Source organism: Dipodomys spectabilis, unplaced genomic scaffold (genome assembly GCF_019054845.1).
Source record: "Dipodomys spectabilis isolate Male_0828 unplaced genomic scaffold, ASM1905484v1 ptg000007l, whole genome shotgun sequence".
NCBI lineage: Eukaryota > Metazoa > Chordata > Mammalia > Rodentia > Heteromyidae > Dipodomys > Dipodomys spectabilis.
This window is the reverse complement of record NW_024870684.1, coordinates 1,533,226-1,550,451: the sequence shown is the minus strand read 5'-3', so window position 1 is coordinate 1,550,451 and position 17,226 is coordinate 1,533,226. Positions and strand designations below refer to the sequence as shown.

The 17,226-nt window shown below is 42.6% G+C and overlaps 1 protein-coding gene across 1 annotated transcript in view; it reads right to left on the bottom strand.

Moving 5' to 3' along the window:
- Nucleotides 1-17,226, bottom strand: part of Plpp3 (phospholipid phosphatase 3) — a 76,460-nt gene that overhangs the window by 37,885 nt on the left and 21,349 nt on the right. The window contains exon 2 of the mRNA XM_042699207.1: nucleotides 665-822. Coding sequence (XP_042555141.1) covers nucleotides 665-822 — 158 coding nt within the window. The remainder of the gene's footprint in view (nucleotides 1-664; nucleotides 823-17,226) is intronic.

Here is a 17,226-nt window from a genome sequence, read left to right as displayed (position 1 = left end):
ATGTGAGTGGTTTGCTGAGCAATTAAGAGTTTTGCATATTTCAATATTCATGAGCCTTTTGCATTTTATTACAACACTGTGAAGTAAGACAGGCATGTGTCAAAGACCTGTGGAGGGGCAGGTCTAGAACCCATTTCTCTGGATTCCAAGTCTCATTTCCTTTGCCACCACAGCCACTGGGCACAGCACAATATGCCATAGGACATTAGTGGCATGGTTATTGTCATTGAAGCTCAGCCAAGGACTGGCAAAAACACAGATAATACCTGGAAGAGCTAACAACGTATTTCTCATGTTGGGGGCTCAACTTTATAGCACAGTAGAGGTTCAGATCTCAACTCTACAACTTGTTAACTAAGTGATCTTAGGCAAAAAATAGTCTTACCCTATGGACCTTGTTTCTTAAATTCTAGAAGAAAGAGAGGAACAATATTTAGACTTCAGTGGATTGTTGTGAGGATATTTGAGAAGAGCACTGCTTATCTGTAAGTAAATGGTTTTAATCAATAATGTCTGATCCATTTCTACTCGGGACAAGCCTGCTGCTTTGTTGGTTTCTGCTTGGAGTAATTACTGGCCACTTGGTACCACTCTCTGCTGGCTGAGATTTCAGAACACAGAAGGGAATCAGATAGGATCAGTCTGGCAGCTCTCAGACACTTACGGCAAGAATGGCGATGACAATGCCCACGGCGCAGAGCACGGCGTCATTTATGGTCTCATTGACTTTCAGAGGGTACTTGATGCTCTCGTCATTGCAGTAAAACCCTCGGCGGTAAGGCTTGATGGTGCTGGTCTCAATGATGAGGAAGGGCAGGGCCGCTGGAACCAGGGGAAGAGGAAACAGGAAAACGTCAATGCAAGGAAGCTAGGGAAGGAAAGCCTACAGCAAAGACCACCCCAAATAACACTGACAGTCAGAGGAATTCCTTCCATTTGTAGTCACCTACAGCCTTTACTGCTGGCATCGCCATTCCATCCTGCCATGGCCTGGGCGGAGAGTGGTATCATGCTTTATTCTTGCCCAGGAGGTAAGAGGAAGGGAAAAATGAAAATCCAGTAACTGTCATAGTTTGGAATACTGACTCGTATGGCCCCTTATATCTTCAAAGACGCTCATTTGTTTGTTTGTTTGGTTGGTTTTTTTTTTGGGTCTGGTCATGGGGCCTGAACTCTGGGCCTGGGCGCTGTCCCTCAGCTCTTCAGCTCAAGGCTAGCGCTCTACCACTTGAGCCACAGCGCCACTTCCGGCTTTTTTCTTTTTGCTTATGTGGTGCTGAGGAATTGAACCCATGGCCTCAGGCATGCAAGGCAAGCCCTCTACCACTGAGCCACCTTCCCAGCCCAAAGACACTCATTTGTTAGGTCCTAAGCATTTCTCTGGGAGAAGCCCATCTTTGGGCCAGGCTGCGTGGAGTAGAGTAGGGCAGGCCTTCAGTCAGATAACCAGAGTAGAATCCTGGATCCACCACTTCCTAGTGGCATGATCCCTTTTCTCAGTTCATCTCCGTGATCCTCTTTCCCTATAGTAAAATCAGTTGTGGCACTTAGTTACTAGATGAATGCATATAAGACACCCAGTGCAGTACCACTTTCACTGATCAGTCATGGACAAGACTGAGCAGAACCAAGCTGAGCCCTGTGGCCTGCAGACCTGGCTGGGAGCCCAAGGGCAGAGGGAGCACCAGGCAGCCTGTTCAGCTGCAGCTGGTGATCAGTGGCCCAGCCAGCTCAGATGCCATTCTCCCGAAAGGCCTAATGGCTAATGGATTTCATTGCCTGCCCAGATGTCCCTCTGAACCATAAAGCAAAAAAAGGCACATGCCCAGACACTTCGATAAAAACCTCCTAATAGGTTTCTTAGTCTCCAAGGCCTCTTGCATATATCCACCAGTTTACTTCCTGAAGGATGAGCTTGCTACTGCTTTGCTAAGGAGCCTTCAACAGCTCCCCATTACCCAGGGAAAGATGAGGTCTCTAAGGCTGATTGCAGAAGCTCACTGGACCTGAACCTCTCCTCTACAGCTTGCTGCAAGCCCTGTTTACCTCCCTCTGCACCCCCTCTCCCCCACTGCAGTCTCTGCCCTCAAGAAATCTGGTTCAGGCTATTCCCTAACCTGCTTGCTTCCCTAATATTTAAGGTCAACAACAGGCTCCAATGATGCCACTTGATATTTTACTAAATCTCAAGAACAGGAAAGATCTGAAAATTGGTGAACCAACAAAGTGTTAAAATTTTTATCCATGTTTTTTTTTGCATTGAGTCTTGAAATAATCCTTGGAGGTCGTTTGAAAGGCTCATTCAAGCCCTCTCCTATCTTTAAGAGAAAAAGAACAGAGACTTAGAATGTTTTACTCATTTCAGGGCTTTTTAGTTTTCTCTCCATGAAAGTACCTAAATCTCTCATTTCACTTTTGAAATTGGTTTCCAACAAATATGAAATTCATTAGCTTGTGTGTGTGTGGGGGGGGGGGGAGGGAACCAAGATAAGTGCTTCCATAAAAGATAAAATTCCATTTTCATGTTTTTTGAAAAGAATTAAATTCATGTCACGTTGCTCAAAACCCCAGACTGCCTCTTAAAAAAAAAAAATGTACCATGAACTCCACAATTTTTCAATTACTTTGGTCCAGACCAGCAGCGATAAAAATGCTCACTTTCTAAAAAGTGTATTTATCTATCACTGTTCCTACGCACATGGATTTATTTGGTTTTATTCTTTGGATTTATTTGAATTCTACGGCTATTTATTTTGTGACCCCCTAACTGCTTCCTGCTAGAACAACAATTTACTTTATCAAATTCATACTGGTGCTTTGAAAAGAAAGAACAGCAACACACCACAGCATTGTGCCTGACCTTCTCAAAGTAAACACAGAGGGGACCTAAAAGGCAATAACCACTGGCTTTTGAAACTCTGCCCCCACCATTGGAGTAGAGGGGGCAGGGAAGCCATGAATCAGGGTTCTGCTTTGAAGGGACAGAAGTCTGGTGATCTTTGAGGTTAGGGGCCTAGAAGAGACATCCTCTGGGCCAAAATCATCTTCAATTTCACAGCCTAAACATTTCAAAATGCAACCAAGTTGGCTATGAAAAGTATAAGAGAAGCCAAACTCTATGATATTAATAGTCTGCTTTTAAAGTTCCATGAATTGTGATAAAAAAAAATTGTTGAGCTTTGAGTCGGAGCTGGGCTGTAGTCTCTGAGGTACTGGGGGCCAATGGGTGGCTAATAAACTCAGGAGAGGAACAGACTTTGGGTGCCTGACATTTGTGTAACACTCAGGCCTCCGGCTTCTATATTTAATAGTGTTCACAGGATAGGCCTGTAAAACATATGTTTCTAAGGACAATAAAATACATATAAAAGAGCTTTAGAGTTAGAACTTGGCTAATGATCTCAGTTCTGCTCCACAACGATTTGACTTAACTCATTTCACATCTCCCCAAGATTCCTTTCTTATCTTTCTGTGAGAAGAGGCCTAATTTCAGTATTGTTGGGATGATCTAAGACTTTGGTATACTTATTCATTTGTTTATTCAACAAACATTATTCACTCTTTAATACATTCTTCTAAGTACAAGCAAACAAAGATGACCCAAGCCTTGCTCTCAAGGAGCTTATAATCCAGTTCAGGAAGGCTCAAATCGTCCATCAGTGTCTGAAGCTTGGAAGAAATTCAAGGAAGCATCACTGGGCAAAAAGAGGCTAAGAGACACTGTGGATACTCACTAAATGTTCTGAGGGAAGAGAAAAAGGTCCCACAGTGATGGCTTAGGAAAGAAAATCTGTCTGGCCAGTTCTGTGCCCTCTTGAAACTGGGAATGATCCAAATCCTTTTTCTTCTTTCTTTGCCTATGACTTGGGGAGAGTTTCCGATTCTGATTATGTGGCTGATGACCACAAACAGACAAGAAATTGAATCTGAACACTCTTGTTTATTTTCTTGAAAGGCATGTAGATAGCATTTAGAAACCCAATGGCTTTTTCTGTCTTCCCTACTAACTTGTGGTATTATTAGGGGTGGGGGAGGGGGTAGGATGGGTGCCAGTCAAATTTTGACTTTGCTCCAGGGAGAGTCTAACCTCAGATTTCCCTCCCGCCATAAAAATTCACAAACATTACCCTAACTGGGCAGCTCAAGAAACAAAGGACCTTGCTTTTCGTCTGCACAGCACAGAGAAAAAAGATCCAAAGCAGGATCTCCATTTTATAGATCCATCTTACATACCATCCTACACATTTACTATTTTCTCGCTAGAAAACTAGCAACAGACAGATGCTACAGGCAAAGACATCATAACCCCAGCCTTGAAGATCACAGAGTTGTGCAGATGTCGCAGCACGGGTACACTGAAATGTCACTCCTGTGATAACAGACATTTGTGCAGAGGGTAATGAAAGCAGACAACTCTTCCAGGGACACTAAAGGTAGCCCATGGGGGGAGGGGATAGAAGGCTTGGATTGAACTTTCCATGAATAAGGGAAGTTTCTGGGACCCACAGACTATATACCTCTATGAAAAAAAAAATCATTTCCGTTTAAGGGTTTCAGTACTAGTGGTCACAAAGCTGACATCTATTATAGAAATGAATGTTAAATTTTGCTACAATGACAGAAGAGATAGCCAAGCAATGAATGGCAAAAAGGGTACAACAACACAAAGACTAACAGCTAGCATTTACTAAACAACTATTATGTACCCAAATTGTGTCAAGATCTCTAAACTATTATGATCCATCCAATAACCTGGCTACCTACTATGTTCTAGGCATTGACTGGGAGGGATACTGACATGAAAAAGACTAAGTCCTATCTCTTAATGCTCATAGAGAAAAAGTCATAAGAACTAATGTTAGCCGGCCAGACAGTGGCTCATGCCTATAATCCTAGCTACTCAGGAAAAAGATTTGAGGATTGTGGTTCAAAGCCAGTCCAAGCATTGAAGTTCCTGAGACTCCTATCTCCAATTAACTACCAGAAAACCCAAAGTGGTGCAGTGTGGCTTAAAGGAGTAGAGTGCTAGCCTTGAATGAAAAGCTCAGAGACAGCACCCAGCTCCAAGTTCAAGCCCCACAACTACCACCACTACCAACAACAAAGACTAATATGTTAAGCCATGCTTTGGTTCAAAGGGATTAAAGTAACTTTCTAGAGTCACTATGCAAGTAAACGGTGGGTTTGGATGAGGTTCAAATAACCTGACACTTAAAGCTTGGGTGTTTTCTAAAATGAATCACTTGACAGAGAGAATGAAGCACCTAGGAGAATTATTAAATTATTGGAAGCTCAGTAAGTCCATGGACTCCTCAGGGCAGGGGTGGGGGGGGAATCCTTTTGGAACAGTCAAGGCCACTAATGTTCACCAAACATTCACCATGTACCACACACATGCTAATTAGATACACACGTATCTAATTTAATCAAAACTCTGAAACCAATATCCTGGAATTTAGATTTATTGATAATAAAATATGCATTACAAGCTTTTGGCAACACATAGCCAAGAATAAAGTAGTGATTCTAGTACAGACTTAAGCATTTCTCCTCCTTTTAATCAAGGATCAATTAACTTCCTAAACCTCTAGGGACCTCTTGGGATGTATAAATGGCTACAGAGGAGGCGAAACACGAACTCACTGACAAACACTTAATGGGCAAAAAATGAAAGCAAGAAGAAAGGCCCCTGTGTTGGGTTCAGCCCTTTGAAACTTCACTGGCTTTGAAAAACTAACAGTTAGGCAGGTTGGGTGGTTTGGGGGTGGGGTGTAAAAAAACACAGGATAAGTTTTCGTGGCCCACCCATTGATCAAATCATGTGGGAAGTGTTAGCAGAGTGACCTAGCCCCAAAGCCTGCTCCCTGCAGCCATGGCTCATATTTGTACAAAATTAAACACAGGCTCTTCCTCTCAAAGTACTTTTTGGAAAACCCTTGGTGAAGTGAGGAGAGTGGGAGTGGGAAGATGAAGGAGAAATGACAGCACTGTTCACATGACCAAAATTCAGAATATGGGATGGTGGGGATAGGGGTGGCCTAGCAGGGTATCCCACCTTTCCTGTATACCAAGTTCTTCCAGTGTCTTTGTCAAAAGTTGTCCAATTTTCCACTTAAACCAATCTGTAGTTATCTTATAATAAGCAAAGATTAGGATCTTTGAGAGTAATAATGAAAGCAACATCTACTGAAAGCCTATATATCTACCCACAAAATAATAAGGGACATAGAATACGTATCAGATGTAGATGGAATAGCATAACTGCCCATGGCAAAAAAGCTAGAAAGACTCTGGGTCAAGAACTTCATGCATCTTATTACTGTACAGAGTCACAAGTGGGGGCCATTCTACCTATTTTTATAAATAATGATAACTGAGAATTGGAAATGTCAAGTAGCATGTCTGAAACATACCGTTAGCAAATGTCACAATCTGAAATACAGACAGAAGACATTTCAGTTCTACTTTTAAGGAGGTTTAGAGCCTATTTTGGAAATCATTTTATCTAATCTCCACAGTAATGATGAAAAGTTATTATTTTTATTTATACTCCATGGAAAATAGAGACCAGAAGATCTGTAACCAAGCATCTCCACTGAGTAAATGGGTCATTGGAATTTGAATCCAGGTCTGCTCTTTCCTCCCTGACCTGACCCTTTCTTTTATAAATGTATTCCTTGTTAAAATATGATCAATTGAGGTTGCTTTTTTTTTTAATCACTTAAGGTCAGAATGGTCAACCTAACTGTTACTTAGAGGTTCAACATACAAATATTTATGTTGCTTGTAAGTGACTGTGTTTCTATTTAAAGTAATTAATTGCTACTGGTCTTCGAAGTGTGCAAACTCTCCTTGGTTTATGATATTTGTCCAGATTTTTCAACTGGACATAATCCAGATGGGACAAACTAAGTTTACTATGAAGGCATTTCTTCACCTTTCAAATAGGCTGCCATGAAAAACACTTGCTGTTGGCTGGTATGAACCTGGAATATTCTAGGTCTAGAGGTTTTCCCTGACAAATGCTCATTCTTCAATGCTAGAAAGTTCAAGCCCTTTCTTCATTTAAAAAAAAAAAGACTGTTGGAACTAAAAGCAACTATACAGTAGAAATGAAGAACTGACTGTAGATCTAGTTTTGATGACTGTGTTTCCTGATCTCAAGTGCATGGTCTTTAGGTGAGGTCAACAATCTGTATTGATTATTGGGCACCAGAATTAAGGAATAGAAACACAAAGGTGAGCAAGTGGCTACCCTGCATTTGACTTCTCATATTTGGGAACTCTTAGGTTCTCCCTCCCAATCCAACTTCCCCTCTTTTTCCTTTCTTTCCAGTACTGGGATGGAACTCTGGGCCTTGTACATGGTAGTCAAGGGCTGTGTAGCTCCTGGGCTAGATCCCAAACCCCTTTTTCTTTAAATTAATTAACAACAGCTTTCTTAAAACCTCCAAGGCTGGGTGTTTTGACCTTGGATTTTAAAGGGCTGACACATTTACCTGCTAATAAAACAAACTGACCAGCCATTAATGGTTCATTCCTTCCTTCCACTGAGAGAGCTCCTCACATACTTCTTTTGTCATTCTCATATATGTCGCAAATGAGGTATTTTATTTCCAGTAAAATGCAGTCCAACCCCCAGACAAATAGGAACTGCAATCCCTCTGCCTTAGGTGAAGCGAAGTACTTTCCAATACCTCTGTCCTCTCAACGGCTTCTTAAAATACGAATGGGAATATGTTTACATTTATGTAATGTAAATGCATGTTGAGAGCTTTGACTGTATTAACTGATTCGATTCTCAAAACAATCCTTTAAGTTAACTGCTAGCATATAGCTGAGAACCAAGGGTTCCGCAGGCTGTAATTTCTGTGTGTCTACTTTACTGATAAGAGTAAACAGGACATCAGATGGAACTGTCTAACCCTAACGTCCACAGATCCAGCCTGGGCGTCTGTCTTTCTTCTGAACCCAGTATTCCTTCACAGTATGGCTGTAGGAGCTAGGGCACTGAAAGACTCCTACTATGTGTACTAGCAATTCAGAGCTCTCAAGTACACATCACATTTGACATTCTGCAAGGTAATGTCTACAACATCCATATTAAATTTAATAATAGGCAGTCTCAAATAAGGTTGAGATTTCTAGCTGTTGCTGCTGCTGCTTCTTGTTCTTCTTCTTTTTTCTGCCAGACTTGGGGCTTGAACTCAGGGCCTGGGCACTGTTCCTGAGCTTCTTTTGCTCAAGTCTAGCATTCTACCACTTGAGCCACAGTGCCAGTTCTGGTCTTTTCTGTTTATGTGGTACTGAAGAATCAAACCAAGGGCTTCATGCATGCTAGGCAAGCACTCATTACCTGCCCAATTTCTAGCTTCTTAAGCGCACTTCACTGCATGTAATAGTAAGGGCCATGGAACATGGCTGCATTCCTCTGACTTTACACACGCTCTCCAGGGACCACCAATATTCATTGTGTCCCTGACACTGTGTATTAGCTGACATCTCATTTAGCTGCCAACTTTTTTTTTTTGGGGGGGGGGGGGGGAGGGTCTGGTCGTGGGGCCTGAACTCTGGGCTTGGGTGCTGTCCCTCAGCTCTTCAGCTCAAGACTAGCGCTCTACCAATTGAGCCACAGCCCCACTTCCGGCTTTTTTCTTTTTTGCTTATGTGGTGCTAAGGAATCGAACCCAGGGCCTCAGGCATGCAAGGCAAGCACTCTACCACTGAGCCACCTTCCCAGCCCATCACTACCTTCTATAGTAAGTAGTGGCCACATGAGATATATGAATTTGTGTGTGCTGTGTTTATGTATGTGTCTTATTCTTAAGCAAAGATGAGTCCTTTATGTTTTCAATTATAAGGCTAAGGATTACATCAAGTCAGAAGTGCAGGGCATAGCTGAACAAGTGGAAGCTCAGAAGCTACATGAATTGCTCATGATCAGCCAGTAAGTAGCAGGAAGAAGGATCTGAAGACAAGTGTTGTGCACCTACAAAAGCTTCGGCACAGATGCCCATGAGTCGAATGGGCTAGCAGGAATTCCTGCTTACTGGCTAGATAAACAATATGTATCCTGACAAATTACAAGGTTATGCTTCAGAGGACCTAGGCAGACATAACTTAAAACCTGTCTAGGTGTTACAAAGTAGTATTATCTGAGTTCTATTTTTAAAAGCAGTAGTTACCTAAAAGAAAAACAACAACAACAACAAAAACCGCCTCCTCCTCTAGAAGCTCATTAATCCTAAAGAGTTAAAGCCAAGTGAATGGAATTAAAACCCATCAGCTACTTGCTGACATCACAAACCTTATTTATAATGGTGTTAGGCTCATACAATAATAAGATATAATGTTTGAAACCTCATGACATCTTAGATATAATCACTTCGTGCAATTATTCCTTTCTTGTAAGCCTGCTGCACTCACTAGCTGAGTCATTTCAGGAAAGGATTCATGTTATTCATCTCTGTATCCCCAGCACAAAGAAAATTTTCTAGCATATAGTGGCTGCTATGGGTGCTCAACAAAGGTATATTGAACAAATGTTTAGGAAACAACCCAGAATTCAGAAGATCTGTCTCCCCACCAGGTACCCTCTATGAACTGACCTGTTTATCTCATTATTTCTCCTAACCAGTTATATCCTAACCTATTCTCTCCAAACAACATATTGCCACATGAATGAAGGATAGGTGGTTAGGTTGGGATGGCCTTCAAAATCCTTCATCCTGACAGTTTCTCAGCCTTTTTCTGGTATTGAAACTATTAGAAAAATACTCTATCGGGCTCTTGAGAGGTAGAGGAAGTCACCCCCAGTGATCCAGCTGCTCTGAGGGCTAAAGGATCCATTTCAGCATCCCTCAGCCATCTGCTAAGATCCTCTGGGGAAGCACTATCCAAAAGAAAAGTGCCAAGTAAGAGAAAGATTAGAGATCTTAAGAAAGTAACTCAGACCTGAATTTGAAAAACCAGTTTTGCCACTTATAATCTATGTGATCTGCAGCAAGTTGCTTAACTGCTCTGAACCTCAACTATTAAAAGAGACACCAATATCCACTCACAAGAGGGACGAGGATGAAATTTCATAGGTTAGACATTTAACAAAACTTAGATCGTCTCCCTTCCAATGCTGAGAAGAAGGGGAAAAAAATCTACCATTCTCTTGTTTACATGATGCCAAGGCAAGTGGTTTAACTGGATTCCTCAATAAGGTCACTGGACTAACCTGGACAGGGTTGTATCAGCTCAGCAAAGACTGTCAAAGACTTGCACTGGGCAAGCTGGAGTCCTGTGGAGAAGGCAACTCTTACCCCAGGAGCCCAGTCCCCATTCCCAGCCCTGTCAATGTTCCTTTTGTAAAATACAGAAACCTTCTTCAAATCTGACAGCTGCCACCTGCACAAATAATTCAGAGATGTAATTTTGTAACTGAATATAGCCCTGAAAGCTGAAAAGTTTGAAGTCCAAAATAATCCCTTTGACCTTCTCTGCCTAAAAGCTCACTAATCACTTTTTAATTTGCTGTTGATTTCCTCTCTGGGTGCTGTACTTACAGGTTACATTGTCATTTTAGAAGTATCCAGGGAGTGAATGGCATGGCAGAGAACACCTTATTAAAGCAAGGACTCAAAGTTCTTTTCCAGATATCGAAGGCTTGGTTCTTGCCTCGCTGACTTTTGAGTTTTCAAAACGATTCTGGGTGGGCAAGGAAGGAGGGAGGAAAAGGCTCTGTGAATAAGTAAATTCAGAAATAATTACGACGTGGTCTCTGCCCTCGAACAATGCTTTAAGGAGGTGACAGGAACTTGCATAGTGGCAGTACAAAACTGGAATCATGAACACATCTATCGGCACATGACTCGGCAGTAACAGGTGTGCAATACTTGTTTATTGACTAGTCTAGTAAATCTATCTCAAAGCTTCTTTGCTGTTATCTGAATGCCAAAGAGGTACTCAGGAAAAAAGGGGGGGAGGGAATAGGAGAGGAAGGGGGGAGAATCAAGGGGAGAAAGGAGGAAAAGATCCATAACTGAAATGTATTCTTTCTAAGAAGGTAACAAAACTACTGCTCCCCTACCTGGTCTTTATCAATGGGAGGAAGAAGAAAGAAAAGAAGATAAGTTTGAAGGTGCTTATGTAGTTCCTAAAACACAGATGATAAAAAAAAATTAGTTGCTAGTAAGGAAATCACCTAGGAGTTTAAATAAACTGTCTTAAAGTCCAGAAGAATTTCCTTACTTGGGATAAGAGTTTCTACTTAAACCTCGCTGAGATTACTATGCAATGAAAAAAAAAAAAAATGGAGCCAAATAGCTCTAGTAGAGTTGGTCCACTTTGCATCTGGTTTAAGCGAATTAGTCAACCTTGGTCCTCCAGAGGGTGAGAGTCTCCAGGGGTCTGAGACGGTCTTTTCTGACAATATTTCAGAAAGTGAAATAATTCAGTGCTAGAGTTTGGTTCAAGTGGAAGAAATGCATGATAGTAATACCATTATACAACTGACTACAGGACTATGTGGCCAACACTGTTAAAAAATCAAATCATCGCCCAGCACTGGTGGCTTGCGCCTGTAATCCTAGCTACTCAGGAGGCTGAGATCACAATTCAAAGCCAGCCCAGGCAGGAAAGTCCATGACTCTTGTCTCCAATTAACTACCAGAAAACCAGAAATGGCAATATGGCTCAAAGTGGTAGAGTACTAGTCTTGGGTAGAAAAGCTCAGGGACAGTGCCCAGGCCCTGAGTTCAAGCCTCATGACAGTCCAAGAAAAAAAAAAAAATTAAATCATCAACAGCCATTGCTAATAGTATCTTGTGTGTCATAGTTTCAATTCTGCTGACCCCCAACCTTGTGATCACAGGGCCACACTTTTACTTCCACTGTCTCCATTTCTTCATGTGCAATATAAGCAAAGTAGTTTGATCAAGTGTTTCATGGACCTTTCTAATATTAGGGGTATGGAAACAAAAGCCTTTGTTTCCAGGGCTGCTGCATAAAACAGATGTGTCTCACCACCTACCCCAGTCCTAGCCAAGTGAGGTGCACATCACTGTTCAGTTTACAAGGGGAGATGCAGAATTCAACGATGATCATTTATAAAGAACAGCACCAGAAACATGCCCAACCTTATATTCAGCTTTCAAAGTTCTGGGCTCTGTTAAAATAGCAGGCATCAGCACAAATAGAGGGAAGGAGCTACAAGAAGGAACACTAGGTACTCCTGCCAAGTGGATACTTCTCCAAGGGGCACCCCTGTATGTCTCCCAATAGCCCTTCTCAGGGAAGCAGTGGGAGCTGCTTACAAAAGCAAGAACTAAGGCTCAGACAAGATCCTGCAGCATTAGGGAATAATGTGGAGTCAGGCTGGCTTTCCAGACATCTATGGCCATCATGGTTTATACCTTTGGGTGTTTGACTGGAACCAGGGGAGGATCTTATCTAGGACAGGTAGCAATTCAGGTGCTCTGCAGCCACCTTCAGTTGCTTTGGCAGTGCCTCCCTCTCCCTATTAGGAAGGGAACAAACAAAACATAAGCATTTAGATGCCCCAGGGAGAGCTGGCTGCAGACAGTACCTCCTAGGTGGCTTGCTATAGGAACCCTATTGTTCCAGGGCGAACAAAACTCTTGCCAAAGCTCTCCAGGAAGCCACAGCTCTGAGATGCATTTTTCAGCTGTTGAGAGAAAAAGGGTAGCTCCTCCTGGGCTGTTTCTCCCATGGTTCTGGAAACCAGGTTCTTAATCCTGGCAAAGCAGCAAGGAGCCAGCTTCCCTACAGAGGGACAGAATGTCTAGTCATTCTTCCAAATCAAAACATAAAAACTCCCTAACTTCCCTTTCACAACTGCTCAAGATGTGTGAATCAGGCAGAGTAGGCAAAGAGGGTAGCACGGCCTAAAGAAGGGGGAGTGGTGTCCAGGCCTTCTCTACTCCTCCCCTCACCACCCTGCCCATGTGACCCCTCCATTGCAGCACATTACAAAGCCCACACTGTTCTTTGCTGTTCTTGCTCCTCCCACCAACACCCCACCACCACCACCACACACACACTTTTTTTTTTAAAGGGCACAACGCCAAATAACGTTATTCTCCTTCACCATGGTTATTGCCATGAGAGCTGCCTGGTATGTTTTGTGAAAACATACTCTGCTACCGCTCCCTCTCGGTGGAAGTGAATGAACTTGAAAGGAAATGGGAGAATCTCCACGTGGAACCTAATTGACAGGACAAGAGGGATGAACAAGGTCCCTAGAACTGCTCAAAGATGCGGAATCCGTGACTGAGGGGCGGAGTGTGCCCTTTGCAACTGCATTCAAAGCCAAGGACTCCAGCCATCCCTCTGCAAGGTGCTATACTCTGTCCTGGTTTGCTTACCTCAGAATGAGATACAGAATGTGAAATGGGGAGGGGAAAACTTACAGTACATTATCCAAAGATGAAAACAAGTGTAAATCAAAGAAAACCATGCCACGATCCCTTCAATCACTGGGGAACCAAGGAGAAAAAATTTAAAAAAAAAATGGTTTTCCAGGTTTGGTTTGCTTTGGTTGTGTGGCAATGTGAAATCAGTAGACCAAAATACAAGTCTCTCCCACCCCTGCCAAGTCTTGACAGTGTGACACCTGGCTAGGGAACTCTCAGGACCTGAGCTGCTTCATCTGCAGAACAGGTCGGCAGTCTTGAAAGGCAGCCCCAGGGATTTCCTGGTAGCAGGTGCACACCAATTCCTCCTCTTTCCCTTCCCCCACCAAGCACAAAAGGGTAAGGGGGGGTTGTAGGAACAGGACAGTATCAATAAGAAAGAATCTCTCTATCATATTCTAAGTAGTGCTGAGAGCAGGATGGATATGTGGACTGCTGCTTGTCTATCAAGAATGGGTCTCAGGGAATTAATTATTCAACAAACTTGCCCTTCACAAATCCCATCTAAAGAAATTGTGTGATGCCTTTCAGTACCCTGACTATACAAAATACTGAAAGACCAGAGCACTTCAAAAGCCTCACAAAAACCCGGGGGCTTGGCAGGAGTTCCTCAGCCACTGGGTCTTTCTGTGTGTGGTTTATAATAACATGCAAACCTCATGCCAAATTCTAATCTATTAAGGGACTGCCAATTAGCAGGGGGCTTAGAACTGCAGGTTTGAGAACTGGGGTGCAGGTCTAATTAGGCTTGCAAATCATTTCTTTCCATTGCCTCTCACAATCCAACACAGGGTACAGCAGCCAATCGCTCTAGATAGACCCTTTCAACTGTTATGCATACTGGGTTTTTGTTGTTATTTGTTTGTTTGTGTTAATATTCCAGACTTGAGGCTGGTGCTTATTTTTATGTCTGCCTTAAAGAGTAAAATTGGGATTGAACAAGGTTATGGTTTATGTGATGATTCTCAAATTCAGTCAAAGAAAATAATCAAGGAAGTAAATAAAAAAATAAATTTCTAGGTCCTGCCCAGATCTACTCAAACACTCTATCAGAATTTACAGGGAGGGACTGAGAATTTTTTTTCCTTTTGTAGTTCTGGAGATCAGGGCTTTACTCATGCTAGGCAAGACCTCTATCACCGTCTGTGCAAGAATTCTTACTTTTAATGACATTCAGGTTATGTTATTTCTAGTTGATCTGAGAATAACTGCTCTAGAAAGTAAAAAATTTTCACTTTGGAATTAAAAACTAGTTTGAAAATCACTATATCATATACATATCATATAATTTGCATATGCATACCCCAAATAAATACACTGAAGCCACGCATGGTAGTACATGGTAGAACCCCAGGTACTTTGGAGGTAGAGGAAGGAAGATAATCTTCCAGGCCAGCCCAAGGAAAAGGTAGTGAGACTTCAAAAACAAACAAAAGCAAACAAGCAAAATAGAGGCATACCAAATGGTATGTGCTAATCCCAAGCACCAAAACCCCACAAAGAGCCAAAACAAAAAACTTTCCACATTGAATCACAGGTATTTTAGTGTGCACCTACCATGTACCTAGTTATACTAAGCTTTTGTAAAGCTTTCAAGAAAGAAATGGGATGATTCCAGATACCAGACATCAGAGACCTATCTCAGAACAGAGAAAAGCCTGAGCAACACATGGCTTCTAGATACAGGAGGAAAATATGCCTGGTTTGCAGACAGGGTAAGGAGTGAAGCTGCCAGTCTCTGAGCAGGTGGAAGAATCCTGTCTGGAGAGTTCCTTCATGGACTTAACAAAGTGCCCTTTTTCTCTGAACTTTCTTCTCTGGTAAAGGGAGGAGAGGGACTTGTTAGTTATTTCCTATAGCAAGTTCAGCAGGAACTCCCTATCCTCCCCCACCAAACCAGTGAACCAGTTCACTGTCTACTTTCACTTGAAAGGTGAACAACCCAGTACAACATGAGCGATCTAGATGATTCTTCAAGAAATGCTGGCTTCAATCATCTCTAATCAGTTCTAAAAATCTGTTTTGTATATACAGTTTGCAATTTTAGCAAGACTGAGTTCCTAGCTGGGAGGGGCAATGTTTAATAGCTACCCTCTCTGCAGTACACCATACTTGGTGGAGACTCAATTATGAAAATGTCTGAGGAGGGGGCGGCCCCCCAGGCCATGTGTAGAGAGGTCACTCGGGTGGCCATGTGGAAGAAGGTACCCACAGAACTTCAGTCAGCTGGCTCCTGCCACCTGCTTAAGGAACTGCTTCTTGCATTCTCAGACATACCCCATCCTCCTGGAATGAAGGGGATGAAGGCCTTTCTGGGGCACCAAGCCACACCAGATTCTAGAGAGCACAGTTCAAATAAACACTGCCTGCTGTCCAGGAGTGTCTAGGGCTGGCTGGGTCTTGACTTCACTCACTTCTCTAGCCTGACTGCTGAAGTCGCTCTAAGCAGACTCTCACAGGTGATCTGAACACTGATTCCAGTGTATACCTAGGTCAACATCAGAAATAAATGGCTACAGGAGACACTCTCTCTGCAGGCAAATGGTGGCCTGGTGTGGCTCCCAGGGTGCGGTTCTCACCTCCAACAAGTCACCTGACCTCTCCCAGGGACAAGTGTGAAGATGCTCTGTAAGCACAATGCGTGGCACACAGAAAAGGCTTAGCATTGTTACTTTCATAAGTATGGGACAGGATCATGTCCCTTAGGTGAGGGCAGGGACCAGTGTTATCTTGGCCCAGGACAAGATTCATTATTTACTTCACATATAGATACTAAACATGTACTATGGACGTTTATAAGCCTTTAGCTTTTTAAAATTGATATTGGGGTGTGTATGTGCAATTGAACATAGCATCGGCTCTGATCCACTTCTTGTTTTAGTCCTTTTGTCACTGAGCAAGTGGGATGCTTCTCAAGGCCACCTGTAAAATGAGGTCATATAACTAAGAAAGGATTGGTGATTTACCCAGGGGCATCCCTCTCAGGCTTTGCTTTCAGCCTGAGCTGGAACTGATACTCGTGCCATTCCCAAACCTCCAAGATGAGCCAACACCATCAACACCTATGCTCAGCAGCTCCGGCAGGATCTTCTTTCATCTACCTCGTGAACATGGGCATCCTAAGGAGCAGGGACAGCTGGCTACTTTCACTGTTTATTGCTTATCTTCATTCTAGCTTCTCCTAGGGCTACTGGGTTGTGTTTGTACATACAATATATATGTAGTTGGCCACGGTCTCTTTCTTATGCAAGAGGAAGAAAACAAAAACTAAAAGACATCTATTTTATAAAGACACAAAAATAAGAAAAAATTAACAAACAACAGCTAACATTGACTAAGTTTGCTATGGAATGTTGGTCCAATTACCAGGGACTTACTGGGCTGCCAAACAGCCTATAGGTCACTCTAGTACCTAAGATCTTCCAAATAAGAATGGAACAGTCTGAGCCACCAGGCTTTAAGCTTTATAGCAATAAAAAAAAAACATTCTAGCTACGTACTTATCTTGGTGCAAGTTTCAACTAGTCAAACTAAATGCAACCACTAATAAACATCAAACACTCTCTCAGATGAATCAAGCTTGAACCAAAGTAGATAGGGCTTTTCCCCCCTTCTTGCTCATGGTCTTTGCAATTTGTGAGTAAGAAACAAGGATGTGAAGTAAAATGTACCTTGGCAGAGCCAGGCAGGTCTAAATTCAAATCTCAAGCTACCAGGCTTGAACTCCCAATTTTCTCACATATGTGAGAAGCAGTTATGAGTTAAATTGTGTCCCCTGACCCACCTCATATATAGAAGTTCCAAC